The sequence below is a fragment of the Rhynchophorus ferrugineus genome, unplaced genomic scaffold (genome assembly GCF_030347505.1).
Source record: "Rhynchophorus ferrugineus isolate W39M unplaced genomic scaffold, kcgeb_rfMv2 rfM1, whole genome shotgun sequence".
Taxonomy (NCBI): domain Eukaryota; kingdom Metazoa; phylum Arthropoda; class Insecta; order Coleoptera; family Curculionidae; genus Rhynchophorus; species Rhynchophorus ferrugineus.
The window spans coordinates 51,409,393-51,424,774 of record NW_027472580.1 but is presented as its reverse complement, the minus strand read 5'-3'; the positions used below and the strand labels follow the sequence as shown (position 1 = coordinate 51,424,774).

At 33.6% G+C, this 15,382-nt stretch overlaps 2 protein-coding genes across 9 annotated transcripts in view; both read left to right on the top strand.

Annotated features, from left to right (window-relative positions):
• LOC143206952 (G protein-activated inward rectifier potassium channel 3) overlaps nucleotides 1-15,382 on the top strand; it is a 62,479-nt gene that overhangs the window by 26,651 nt on the left and 20,446 nt on the right. The window lies entirely within an intron of this gene.
• On the top strand, nucleotides 412-13,817 carry LOC143206956 (sorbitol dehydrogenase-like). Of its 5 annotated transcripts, none has more exons than XM_076419846.1 (4): nucleotides 412-810; nucleotides 871-1,093; nucleotides 3,910-4,673; nucleotides 12,510-12,594. In XM_076419846.1, exons 1-3 carry the CDS (start codon nucleotides 517-519, stop codon nucleotides 4,665-4,667), a joined length of 1,275 nt encoding a protein of 424 aa, XP_076275961.1. In that variant the 5' UTR covers nucleotides 412-516; the 3' UTR covers nucleotides 4,668-4,673; nucleotides 12,510-12,594. The 5 variants fall into 5 exon arrangements, with proteins under 5 accessions (XP_076275961.1, XP_076275960.1, XP_076275959.1 ...); XM_076419845.1 differs by lacking the exon at nucleotides 12,510-12,594 and adding an exon at nucleotides 9,913-10,050 and having other exon boundaries at nucleotides 413-810; XM_076419844.1 differs by lacking the exon at nucleotides 12,510-12,594 and adding an exon at nucleotides 9,500-9,628 and having other exon boundaries at nucleotides 413-810.

The window sequence follows — 15,382 nt, the reverse complement described above, 5'->3', positions numbered from 1 at the left end:
TTATATTTAATATATATTAATTTCATTAATATTTTATACATATGATTAAAACTATTAATACTAGTTACGCGGGTACTAGAATGGGTGGTGGTGATTATTTAAAGCCAAATCTGTAAAATTCAACAGAATAATAATCTAAGTTACACCAAATATCAGGTTAGGTAAGGTCGGAGTCTTCTAGGGCATTAAGCGGTTATTGAATTTCGTGGAATTAAATTGGACAGAGAAAGAAATTAGACAAGAATATGTATGCATATAGCACTAAATAAATTTAATAAAACTTCCTACAATAAGAATTGTTTCAAATATTTTGATAAACATTTGTTAATAAAGAAAATTGTTTTGTTTTTAACTTACTAAGATATAAAAATCAAATAATTTTTGTAGTTAATTTGTTTCTTATAACTATTACTAATATGGTTATCTGTTCAACAAAATATTCACCTGTCTGTCATTACTCTTTGACAATTTCATCTTTTCAGTTACATATTTTCATTAGAAACTTTTTCGGTCATTATGGCTTTCAAAATTACTCAGTGTATTATACCGTTCATGCAACAGAACAAGCAGAACCTCTTGCAAGTTATAAACGGACCGCATAATAAAAATTCTTTTGGCACATCCAGAAACTACCAAAACAAAGACGATCACGCGCATATGTCCAATAAGGCCGGCGTTTTCCTAAAAAAACCTATTTCTGATTGTAAGAGTAACACAGGTCATCTTGGTGAAAATTTAGCAGCCATTTTGTATGGAAAAAATGACTTGAGAATGGAACAACGTCCTATACCAACCATATTACCCAATCAAGTGAGTAGAGTTAATGCTTTCTGATTAAATTGATATTGAAGGTTTCCAAATATGGGTTAGGTACTTCTACAAATGGAAGTCTGTGGTATATGTGGAACTGATGTCCACTTTTTAGAAGATGGTAAACTGGGATCTTGGTCTATTGATAAGCCCATAGTCATAGGTCATGAAGCTTCTGGGACGATTTTAGAATGTGGTTCTTCTGTTAAACATTTAAAAATTGGTGATAAAGTAGCAGTTGAACCTCAGTCATCATGTAGAATGTGTATATATTGCAAAACAGGTATAGAAAACAGGAGTTATGATAGGTGTAAATAATAGATACATGAATCCATCTATGCTCTTTTTTGTATTTTTTTTTAGCTAATCATCATTTTGTATTCAACGTAAGGTTATCGCTGTTTGACAACAGATGGATCCGTTTGTAATATATTTGATTTTTTTTGTAATAAGATATATAATCAAACTATATATATAATATACCATGTGGACATTTTAAAAGTGGGTAGTTCAAGATTGGTTCCAAATCGGTGTCCAATATCAACCGATGCCATTGTCGACGTGGCAATTGTTTGTAATTAACAGTAGGTGAAATGAGAAATAGTTGAAGAAAGTTTAAGGTTTTGGGTTAAGGTTTGGTGTTACTTCAGCTTTGGTTGCTGTTTCAGCCTATATGAAAGCGGGTTTAAAACGATCGATGCTGAGAGATATATTATAGAAGTTTCTTGATATGATCGACCATTAGGAATATATAGGAGCAATTGGAAATGAAATGCGTGGATTGGTTTTTAATTCTCCTCCTCGTCCTCTGGAGTTATTCAAGTAAAAATTGTCGGCCTTAAAGCGGATCCTCTTCGGTGAAATACTAGCCGGATAGTCATAGTTGTCGTAATGGTGTTATAGTCGTTGATCTTTTTGACGTGAGAACTGTAGATTAAGGTGTTAATCTGTGAAAATCACTGTTTCCCTACCTTTGATCACATGCTCGAAAAACTTGAAGATAACGGTAAGTTTTCTGTATACACATATAACCGTATGCAGTAGAATCTCAAGCTGTTACATATGCTGTTAATGCCATGTAGTCAATTTCAGAGTTCGGTATTTTTGTTTTAGGATACTTGGTTTTGTGCCTTTGGCGTTTACTTCATGTCCCAGATACGCTACTGACGATTCTATTTCTAAAACCCGTGGAGCTTTATATTTGAAGTAGCTTGTCCAGACGTCTTTTTCTTCCCCTCTCCTTCACCCTTAAATGCTACGAGAATGTCATTTACCTAATAGAAAACGAAGGTAACTCTTTGGAATATGGAACTACTAATCCCCTGAAAAGATTTTGAGAGTCCTTAGTTCGGTAGCATATTTAATGTACATATTTAGCACTCTTTTTTTATCATCGGGTTATGTCTGTTTTCTATCCAATGTTCGATTTCAGGTTTTTTTTTCTAGTATCTTCTTACAGAGATAAGTCTAGCTTTTCTCAATCAGTTCTACTGGTAACTATATCATATTTTATGTTGTGCTTTGGTTTCCAGAGTTTTAATCTTCGGGTTACATTAATATATTTTTGTAGTTCCTCAAGAATATTTGTGTTGATGCCTACTGTTTGTAATGTTGGGGTATCATAACATACTAACAAATTACAACTAAGATATTTTGTAGTGAATGATTTATGCTTCAAACATCACTAAGATCACATAATTTTTTTCATTTGTGTCCTCTAATGCCATTATGCATATTTCAAAATCTGGACGCCTTCGACGTTGTTCTGGAGTCTTTGTTGACGAGAATCGGAAAATCTCGTGATAATATCCGTGACAATATCAATTTCTAAGTAGCGATGGAGGCCACAAACCAAGGCGAATTCACAATACATTTCAGCACTTTCATTTGAAACCTTTGAATTACTTGGATATTGGAGTCACACTAGTTGTTTATATATAAAAAGCTTGGTAAATTGATAACGCGGAGTATCTGCCAAGCAACCAACATATTATCCTGGACTTGAGTTTGTTACGTCATGTTTTATACATTACTTCTATGTGAGCTTGGCATCCGGGGTCATGTTAAGGTTGAAATACAACGTCATCTTTACTTATAGCTCGGTTGTCAACTTATCTGTAGCGAAAGCGTCTCGCGTAGCTCTGGTATTGGTGCGACTGTGCTTTAATCATTCGTCTCCTTGATGCATCAATGTCTTCTTGTAACTGTAATAGCTGGGTTAAGTGTAGGCCATTATAAGAGCAGCTTTGCTGCAAATGTGGTTAAGGAGGAGTTGGCATCGTTCTGCCATAGTTTGTAAAATCAATATCAGCACATTTTTCTAGATGATAGATGTAGATGCATGGATATATTATGATAACCCAAAGCGTATTTTAACGTTCCGATAAATGTGCAAAATATGGGATTCCTTTTCTAAAGAAATGTTGTGTCTTTAATGGAATGAGAAAGCTGTGTTAGCTGATGTTAGATGAGTTGATAAATTTGAATTAAATCATTATAAAACACAATAAATAACAATAAATCAAGTCAAGTATAGGTCGAAAAACCGTAAGCTTAACTTTATTTGTAAGATTTTTGATTAATTATTTTCCATAACCCTTCTTGTCTGCTACGTAATTAAAACTAAGAATCTATTTGAAAAATAGTGAATTGGAAGTTATACCGTACCGTATAGTTATATAGTCCAGACTTATCTGATGATATTTATTTTGATTTGTGTATAGTTCTCTTACTAAAATATACGTTATTTTAATTGATTTCAAGCAAAAATTGGTAAAAAGTGTTTTTGGATGATGTTCATAAACTATCATAAAATGGGGTTGTTGAAGTCTAAAGTTGTTGAAGAAGTGATTTTTTTACGAAAAAATAATGACGTTTATTTTCTGATTAATTTTTGTGAGATCATATTCAATAATGGCCCAAAGGGTGTGTGAAATAAAACCATATTTTAATAAAAAAATAGCGATAACTTTTACAAAATTTACATTGCATTATTTAGTTTTTTTAAAGTATAATTATTAAGTATAACAGTTTTATGACATAAGCCGTATCAGCAATTGCTTATAAAACAAAATATACGTTATATATATCTTATTTTAGGAAATTATCATATGTGTCCTAATCTTTACTTTTGTGCGGCCCCACCGAATGATGGAAATCTGTGTCGATACTACGCGCACGATGCTGATTTTTGTCACAAATTACCATGTAACCTGGACTTAGAACATGGGTGTTTGATGGAACCTTTAGCTGTAGGAGTACATGGTTGTAAGAAGGGTCATATAACCAGTGGAGATTTTGTGTTAATTATCGGAGCTGGGCCTGTCGGTTTAGCCAGTCTTCTAGCTTCGAGGGCTTACGGTGCCTCCACCATTATTGTCGTTGATATCGATGATTTTAAATTGGAGAAATCGATCGAAATGGGAGCAGACTGTGCCATCAACGTAAATGGTCTCAATGAACACGACGCCGTGCAGAAGATTCATGACATTTTCGGTGAAGCTCCAAACAAAACTTTGGAGTGTTGCGGTTTCAAGGAAGCTCTTAGGATTGGTCTTCTAGCTACCAGAAGCTGCGGTAAAATGGTGCTGCTGGGTCTAGGTGAGACTGACGTTCAATTGCCGATAATGGAAAGTGTCTATAAAGAGATCGATGTTATTGGAGCTATCAGATACGCTAACGATTATCAAAACGCTATCGATATGGTAGCTAAAGGAAAAGTAGATCCGAAGCCGTTGATAACTCATCATTTTAAACTGGAGGATGCAGTTAAGGCATATGAAACAGCTGCTAAAAGAGAGGAGAAATATATAAAAATTGTCATTCATGCAAATCCAAATTGGCAATCACAGAATTAAAAATGGGTAATTAACAATTTTATATTTCTACCGTGTTTTGTTACCGTGTCTTGACAATAACAATTAGGTATGAGATTCTAGCTAATTTTTGTATTTTCTAATTGAAGCAAAATTGTAAATGATCAATAGTTATTGTCGAGATCAATATATTTCTGATATTATATATTGGACTTATAAATTAATATTAAAGCTTTTTTAATTTAAAGCTTTATTGTGAAAAATCGCTACAATGTATTTTATTAAATGAATTGTTCATGGGTAGCTGCTATTTTTTCCATCTTTCAGGCAATTTTCGATTTTTTTTCTCAAAAGAGTATTCAAGAGTATTAAAGAGTATCTTTTGAGGCTATCTATCAGTCGATCTTTTTTTTTTGGTCTGTATATAATCTGTCTAATATCTATCTATATAATATAATCTATCTATATAAGTGCTGTCTAAGAAAGTGCTGCTCTTTTTTTTTGGCCTGGAACCGAGTAGCGGAATCCTGTTACGGATACCTGGTCGGGAAGACCCGCAAGAATAAGCGAGTTGGACGGGTTATGTGGAGACTGCCTCTAGGCTACCCACTAAACCCTACCCTATCAGCTGATCCAATGACCCTAACTGATACTTCTTACTGTTAGTAAGGAGGGTTCCCGTAACCGGTAACACCGTTAAGAGTCACAAGGGCCAGGCAAGGACGTGGCGTCGTTATCACACCACGCAGCTTGCGGTACATGAGTTAATCGCTCGCCGGAGAAGGTCGAGATAATTTGGAGTTAGAGCACAACGGGATAGTGTCGGCTGTAATAGAATAAGGCTACGAAGAGCCGAATGAGTTGTTGGCTTAAAATATCGGCCAGCTCGGTAATACATCTATTGTCCGAGAGACGAAGAGTGGAGAAATATCTCGAGTAAACTTCGGATATAAAATCGTGAACTTGGGGGACGTGTGTTTCTCTATGAATTTGATTGTTCCTGACGAACCAGGGGGCATTGATTATTATCCTGAGAATTTTGTTTTGAAACACTTCCACCTAGCTAGGTAAGTCTGCTTCGGATGTGCGGTGCTACTCTTGAAGAAGCAAAGTAAGCAGTGTCGTCTGAATAAAAAGCTGCCTCAACTTGTGGTCTCCTAGGGATATCTGAAAGAAAAATATTAAATAGAGCGGGTGCCAGAGGGGAGCCTTGTGGAACTCCTGCGTCGATGGTTTTCCGGCTAGAGAGAATATCTTTAATCTTCATCTGGAACGATCGTCCTGACAGAAATGATTTGATAAGAGCTGTTATATCATCGGGTAGACCTAATCAGATGCATTTCGCCACTGAGCCTTCGTGCCAAACCTGGTCAAAGGCTTTGGTTAGGTCCGAGAAGACCGCTCCAAGTCTTTCACGTCGGTTACAAGCACAGTTGATTTTTGCTTCCAGCCGATGGGCCTGATGAACGGCTAAGTATTTGGCACGGAACCCGAATTGCGCATCTGGAATGATATTGTTTGTCTTCGTAAAGTCATTAAGAGCATAAAGAATTGCTCTTTCAACAAGTTTGGAAATAGAACTTAGTAGGCTCATAGGTCTTTAGTCAGAAAGTGATGACTTAGCTCCTTTCTTGGGGATAACTGCGATGAATGCATGTTTCCATGTGGATGGAAAGTGTTGCAGCCTCAGAATGGCGTTGATGATATTACCTAGTTCGGCGAGCTGCTTGTAGGGAAGATTTTTGAGTTGGACTATCGAAATATTATCGAAAGCCGGGGCCTTCTTGTTCCGAATCTTGCTGATCATTTGCGTGAGTATTTTAGGAGTGACTAGATGGTTTAAAAGATAACTCGGAGGCACTTGAGAACGAACGGAGTTGGAATTTCTAATGATTTCGTCATTCTCAGCAGCGTTTATATTTGTAGCAGGAGGGAGGCGTTCCATTTGGGCCTTATAGGTTTTAGCGAGGGGCTTGGGCTTTTCGTGGTCGGTGACTGCGAAAGTTCCTGTCTCCGCGGACTTTAGGGGGGGTATGACGTTTTGGGCCTTCCCCACGAGGCTTTTAGAGAGTCGCCAGAAAGTTGCGGGGCCATCCAGCCTTTGGTCCGCTAGAAATGAATTCCATTTCTCGGATCGCCAGGATTTAATGGATTCCTTCACTTCTCGTTTTACTCTGTTGGCCTCCCTTTTGTCTGCCGAGTTGAGGGTGCCACGAGCTCTACGATAGAGACGATTTTTGAGTCGGATTTGTCACTTGATGCCTTCAGGAACTGGCTCACTTTGAGAGTTTGAAAATGATAGAACTTCGAATGATGAATTCTGATAGGCGGACTGGATGTCTCGAGTTAGCTTCGACACGTCACGCTCGAGTTGATCAGGTGCTGCTCAGATAGGTTATGATTTATGTGTCGGAAAAAATAGTAATCAGAAGGGCAAAGTCTGGAGAATGTGGCGGGTAGAATAACACTTCCCATTTTAATGTTTCCAAGTATGTTTTTATCTATTTTGCAACATGTCGTCGAGCGTTAACATGATAAAGAATAACATCGTCGTACCTTTGCTGGCATACAGGCCGTTTTTTGCGCAGAGCTCGTCTCAAACGCATAAATTGTAGTAGATAACGATCACCATTGATGGTTTAATCGAGTAATGCCTTCAAACCATCCTCTTCAAGTTTTTGGTGGTCTAGAATGCTTTCTTCGACGTAAATATCCACTTTTGAAACGTTGAGTCTAGTATTTACATGTTGATATCTACGGAATATGGATGCCACAAGCTTCCCATAGTATTCAATGACCTTCTGCCATTAAAAAAAAAAACTTCTCGCAAATGCAATTTACTCGGTATAAATGCAAATATTTTAAACGCACTAAAATGTTTTGTTCACACTTAGACGAAGAAATTATATATACTGAAAAGTGAAGCTCAACTAAGCTAACTAAGGCTTCAACATGAAATTGCTTACAAATGTACCCTATGCGATTTAACACACAGTGACACCAACTATTGTAAATTAATTTATAAATCCGATTAGTTTAGATTCAGTTTTCTAGTATCAATTCCTATTGTAATTTTAAAGAAACACGTCAATTTAGTATCTATTTTTAGATTTTAATCATTTTGTAACATAAAATTTAACTTTAATTTGTAATATCATTCTGTAATATTGGCATTTTTATGTGGATTTTGGAGTGGTGGTATCGAAAATGATATATGGATATTAGCGGTATTTAAGATAATGAAAACCGGGGCCTGCCATGATATTTATTGATAGGCGTTAAAATATATAAACATGGACTAATTTGCTTCCTATTAGCTGGCCAGGTCCATCATTCTTTAAAGACCCACAAAACATAATGCCTTTAAATATACATGTCAAATAAAGCCAAGAAAATGGGTTAATAGACTTTGTTGTCATCAGATAATATATTCAATTAAATAAGACAACAATTATTTGAGAATATTTTATTTGGTTTGACATTTTCATAGAATATCCTACTATAAAGATGTGGGTTACTTTGGCTATCATTAAAAATCTCCAGATAAGAGTTCATAATTTATTTTTTCTTCAACACTTTCAACTTAAATAGGGGGATTCAATATGCAACTACGACCGAGACAAATCCAATTATGAATTCAAAAAGTTTGCGGTAATGAAAAGGAATTTAACTTCCTTCACATTAATACTCTTATTCCGAAAATACTCAAATCTGTAGATCCCATTAGTGTAGGAGTTTTCTGGAAGGTTTGTATAGTAACATCTTGTTGTTTGATTGAAATAAATCTTTACGAAATAATTTTTGTGGCGACGAAGGTTCACAAGTTAGATCGTACTAAATCTGGCGAATAAACTATATATTCAAACAATTCGTAGGTTTTACGTAACCCGAAATTTTTGTTCCTTTATCATATTCTTTTGTACTTTGATTCGCATTTGTCGTCATTGTTAATCAATTCAGTATTAATTTGTTTTATTTGTTCATCTTGGCCATTTGGAAAAGTTTTCTGTTAAAATCTTTACCACTAGTGTTCTTTTGGTCATTTTTACTCTAACTCCCGTAAATTTTTGGCGAAAAACTCTCTAACCACTACTGTTTGTTTTCTTTGTATTTTACTCTCATATTTTATATTCTCTTGTTTTTGTCTGCCCCCCCCCCCACTTTACCATTCTCCTTCCCATCTTTATTCTTTTCTATCTTCTTGTTATTTATCTTCAGTTTTCTCCCTTGTTTTTTAAATTTCCTTCCTCCCCATAAACGATCAAATATTTATCCGGATTAATTGCTTCGTTTCCTTATCTTCTTGATTCTATTTAATGCGGTTTTAGTACATTTCTACTTCATCCAAATTTATTATTAATCATTAGTATTTCTGTTACTATTTTTGTAGATTTGTTGTTTGTTTGTTGTGTTGTGTCTACTATATTTTATTTTGCAACAAATATCATCATAAATATTATTATAAATAGTATTTTTGTTTGCCTAGTTATTACATCGTTTCCTTTTCTCTCTGTATTACTTGTTTCATCTGCTCTATTTCATCGTATTGATTTATCGATTAAGAGTTCATATCAATTGAATTTTTTTATTTATATTTAGCCGTTATTTCACTGTATATCTGAACCTTTCTCTCACGTTTCGGATTTCCTCTTTATATATTTAATATAGAGATGTTACTAAGAGTTTACACTTTGATAAAATAAGTATAGGTAATTGATTTGACATCTTTTAGATAAGTTTTGAAAAAAATATATATTTGTGTACGGATTACCTGTCAAAAGAGGATATATTTGAGATTCTCGACATTTGTCAGCTGTTTTGCCATTTAATGTCAAAAATTTTAGTTTAGTGATATCATGGCTAACATTTTGCAGTATTTTAGAAATTTGCAGTTGAAATCCATCAAGAAGGAATGTTTTAGATTCAACAGAAATATTTTATATAATTTCGGCTACAGTGCGAACGCATTTTTTAAACGCAATTATTCTGGGGATTGTGATGAGAAAGATAATTGTGCTGTTGTTTTACACGGTATCAAAGATTTAAGAATCGAGCTAAGGCCGTTTCCGAAGTTTAAGGATCATGAGGTATATAAATTATATACCATAATAATATATAATAATATATTTTATTTTATTTTGTACTGTACAGTATAGTCTATTGGTTAGGTTTAGTGGTATTGGTTTAATTTTTTTTATATTCAGTATTATAACTTTTAACCATTTTCCAATAATGTGTGTTTTTATATAACAACTTATATATAGAATGGATGTTGATATTGTTGAAGGTATTACTTCAAATGGAGGTGGTGGGAATTTGTGGTTCTGATGTCCAATATTACGATCACGGCAGAGTTGGTTCTTTTGTATTGACTAAGCCCATGGTAATTGGCCATGAAGCATCTGCCACTGTTATAAAATGCGGAAAGGATGTTAAGAATTTGAAACCTGGTGATAAAGTTGCTGTAGAACCTCAGATTAATTGCGGAAAATGTCACTTTTGTGAAACAGGTAATCTTGGAACTGTTATATGTTAATTCTTAGATATTATTTCTATTTTTTCAAAAATTATTTTTAATTTTCTATCAATGCAATTTTTTACAAATACATTATATACGTACATACCTAAGTTTAGTGCTATTTCTGTCCATATTTATAAGTATATTCTTGATTGCTGGCTGCTATTGTTTTTTTAATACTTAATAGCACTTCTAATAGGTTTTCATGGATTTTGGGAGGTGTGTTCGAAAGTTGTCATATTGTGAAATTACATTGTTGCGCCTATGTTTCTATAATAGACATTTATTATCCAAAACACTTCAAATGCCATCATTCATTGTTCGGCTTGAGTTTGAGCACATATATTTATTTTTGATGGCAATTGTTTGGGTTTATGCTGTCACTTGGAAATTTTATTCAAGGTCTCATTATTACTTTTTATATCTATCGTGCACTGGTAAAACATTTTTATTAGCATTCGGTATCGTTGGGTTGGTAATTTACCTCAGGAAATGCAATAAGGACCAATCCAAATTACCAATCGAAGAATTTTTGGAAATAGTATGGTATGGCAAAAACCGACTAGAAATGATGATTATATTTGCAAATTCGGAGAATGTATATTGGTTTTTCGAAGTACATGGTTGCCTATTTAAAATTATGTTATTTTGGATCTCGATTTGCCGCTCTAGTTCTCTTACATAAGTTTCGATAGGAACTGGAAGCTTGCTGTATTTATATATGTGTTAAGAAAAGTTTTTTATCATGTGTGTGAAGACGTGAAATTTCGGAATGTGTGTGAACCTTGACTTAGTGGCATAATGTTTACAAGATGTGTGTAGTTATTCAAGTTTAATGCCTTGAAAGTTACTACGATTTTACGACGGTTTTTGATTGTGTTTTATATTGAGGTCTAGAAAAACCACACTTCTTAAAACTCGGTAACCAGTGTTCTTTCTGAATATTTACACTATTTTTGAATAATAATCTTTGTTTTTTTTGTATGTAGAAAAGTAGACAACAATTTTTGAAAGAAAACAATTGAAATTATGTAGGGAAAGTGAAAAACTAGCACCAGAGGGTGGACAAAATAATATGTATTACTTGTCATATACACAACGTTTATTTATTACTTTTATAATATTTATTAATATATTAAAATTTAAGATTCGTATAATATCTGAATAGTTTTTGACAGAATGTTGTCCCATTCTGGTACCAAAATATCCTTTTAAATTCCTTCTCTGATGTTGGAGTTGAAAATCTGCCCCACAGGCTATACTCAATACATGCCTCTCCATACGTCTTCAACTATGGCAATATGCTAGTCATAGAAAGTACTTTTACGCGGCCAGTGATATGAATGAAGCCACCAATTCAATACCACGATATTGCCGCGAAAATCTTAACGGAACCTCCCCCATGCTTGACTGTAAGAAGGATCGTAGGATCGTTCGAGGTTTTCCATACATAAACTCGACAGTTTGTGGGAAACAATGTAAACGATAATTCATCGGACCATACTACATTATTCCCATGATCAAGTGTTCAGCTTTTATGATACCACTATGAGTTACCACTTCTCTCGCAGTTTGGCATCATAAGCTTCAATTATAAAGGGTGTCATTATTGCAGCCCTTCTATAAATATTAATTTTGTGGAACTCCCCTTTTACTGTTTTTATCGAAACACTATTACTCAAGTGAGTGTTGAGCTTAGCTGTCACTTTCTATTTATTCTTTTTCTTATGTTCCACAATGTCTGACCACAAACCATTTTAATGTTCGTTGATCTCTGTCCATCATGTCTTGTAATGTTTTGTATATGCCATTATTGTGGATATTGTCACTCGAGAAACGTTAAACAACAGAGCTGTTTCTGTTACAGACGCTTCTGTTAACCAGTAATCAACGATTTGCCCTCTTTTGAAGTCTCAGATTTCACACATGCCACCCAATAGTAGCAGAAGATAACCTACAAGATCTTGATTTATGTTGGCACCCGGGAAGCAGTGGTGTCAACATGCAACAAGATGTACGATATTGCATGGTGTTCATAATATTTTGTCTATCCCCTACTATCATGCTGGTTATTGCCATATATATTACCTATTATACATAAAAATTAGCTTTATGAACTTCTACATTCGCTTTATGGACATATTTAATAATATTTTACTGCATAAAAGACTTCTCATTTTTTAGAGGAACTTTCAAGTTAGATTTTATGATGGAATACCTTGTCTGTAATTTTATTTTAAATCACTCTAAATGTATAAAAAAGAAAAATAAGTTGTTTCTAAAAATTATTGTATTATTTATTTAATTATGTCTTTTGGTTTTATTATGATGCTTGAATTGGTGATAGTAACCTATTTCTATTACAGGAAGATATCATTTATGCCAAGATTTGTTCTTTTGTGCCACACCGCCACACGATGGGAATTTGGCTACATATTGGGCACACGATGCACGTTTTTGCTATAAACTTCCGCAGAATGTCGATCTGGAACAGGGGGCTTTAATGGAACCTCTTGCTGTTAGTGTACATTCCTGCAAAAGAGCCAACATAACTTCGGGTGATACTGTTTTAATATTGGGCGCAGGACCTATTGGACTTGTTTCCCTAATGACAGCACGGGCATATGGAGCTCAAACAATTGTCATCACTGATATTACCAATTTTAAACTCCATAAAGCCGACGAGATGGGAGCCGATTGTGCTGTCAAAGTAGCTGGACTGAACGAGGACGAGATGATGAACTTGCTGCTTAAAGCGCTGAAAGGTAAACGACCCAGAGTCACCATATACGCCTGCAGTGACGAAAGTGTTTTGAAAACCGCGATAAAACTGACCGAATCTGGGGGAAAAGTAGTTTTAGTTGGAAATCCAACGAATAGTCCGGTTCCGATACCGATAGATGAATGTGTTAGCAGAGAGATAGACATATTAGGTTCTTTCAGATATATGAACGATTATCCAACCGCTATTGATTTGGTCAGTTGCGGTAAAGTTGATCCAAAAGAAATGGTCACTCATCACTTTAAGATGGAGGATGCAGTGGAGGCTTTTGAAATGGCTAGTGGAAAAACAGAGAAGTTCGTCAAAATTCTCATACACGCTAATCCAAATTGGACTTCAAAATGTTAACAAATGTACATTTTATGTCTAGTATGGTTACCAAATATCTATTGTGATGATTATAATAGTGCTCTTGTCCTTATCTGCAATAAATTGTCTTAGTGATACGTATTGAGTATTTATTGTGTTAAAATTACTGATATATCTTCTTCAGTTAATTTTGCATATTAACTATGCAGGATAATACTGATTGATATTGTAGAGAGATAGTGAACATGTGAAATGCAGTGCAATAGGCCTAGATGTGGTATAGACATATGGAAAAATTACTATAAATAAATTGTTATAGTGAATTGAGCTATATAAGAGACGATAATTGTTTCTTCATGATGTATACATGCGGTGTTGAAGTCGTACTGTATGCGATGGTTTATGGGTATATACAATAGAAATTAACTAACATATAAATTACATAACAATAATTACTAAGTATATACCTACGAGATACCATTAGTTTATACTTACTCTGTTTAGTAACAATACTCATTGTATTAATCAATTATATTTCTGTTCATATACATTTTTCTATACTACAAGGTCAAAATGGTTCTTTGGAGTTCAGTATTAATAATAAATATAATAATTTCAATTATTAAAGTTTTAGAGTGGGTTTAGATAAGTTTCTGTTGAAATGTACAAACTATTATTTTGAGGTGTACAATTAAATGAAGTTATTTATTTTCTCACAATAGTTTAATTTAACCCTGGAGAATCTATCATTAATCAAATATTAACTGCACATATATATGTGTTGTATATGTATGTTTTAAAATTATCTATAGTACTATCGGCGAATTGCTTAGAAAAAGAAAAAGAAGTGATAGATAAATTACATAACAATGGATTTGAGTTAATATTTGTTGGTTATGTAAAATATGTACCTACTGTTAAAAAAATGTATAGAAAGTACTTACTCTAAAACATATTGGAGAACCAACATGAACTTGTTATGTTACTTAAATATTTGATTTAAGTAACGTAACAGCACTAGTACTGATTAGCTGAATAACATTTTCGCTACAAGCTGTTTGAATGAACAATTAGTGCATTGTCCAAAGCAATTAAATGCCACGTCAAGAAACAATAAAACAGAGCTACTGCTGAAAACACTAAATAAACGAAATAATTTAATATCACGAATTTAGCAGATATAGGCCAGCTTTAAGCACATTAAATGTTAGATTTAGATAGGATATCGTTGATATGATTTCATAGACTACAGGATTTACGTCTGACCTCAATACAATAGCGATGTGACGCGTTTATAACATATCTTTATATAAATGGTGTGAGCAAATATTTTTTCTAGTAATTGTATTCAAATTAAATAAAAATTTAATCTGATAATTGTTACAATAAATAGTCACTATCGAATGGTTTAATGTTAGAAAAAATATATGAACAATATTTTAGTAATTTTGATATTTTTACATAAATAAAACATAATATACCAGAGAAATGTTAATTACATATTAATATGTTAATGAGCTTGAGGCTCTTTGACTTTTTGTCTTTTTTAACTACTTAAAATTGGATTGATGGAACTCGTTTTAATGGTGCAACACTCAACTAAAATCTATTTGTTTAATAATTGTACTCAAAACCGACTATATGGAAAATAACGTTGTAAAGTGAGGTTTAGTGGTTTCATAGCTCTCCATGCAAAAAAGAAAACTTCAGTAATATATTGTGATTTAATGAAAAGTACATCTTATATTTCAGGTCAAATCAAGAAAACTATGGTTTGTTCAGAACTATTAAATGGTTTAGAAAGGAATATGGCAACTATCGCAAACTAAACTAAATATTTATCGGCGTCTATTTGTCTGGGCCTGTTATTACTTGCTCATGATCGCAGAAAATGACCATTTTGTCAATGTAACCTTATTATTAACAAAAAACAAAATCCAAACTACAAATCAATGACGTAGTATATGCCAATAGATATGGTAAATATTTTTTCCAGTATCAATACAATAATTTTATTTGAATTGAAAATGATTGATAATTGATATTATAAATAACCACCAGCAAATGGTTTAGGCTCATCTAATATATTTTACAAATTTGAATATATATTTTACTACTAACTACTAAATAATTGTCACTTAAAACTGT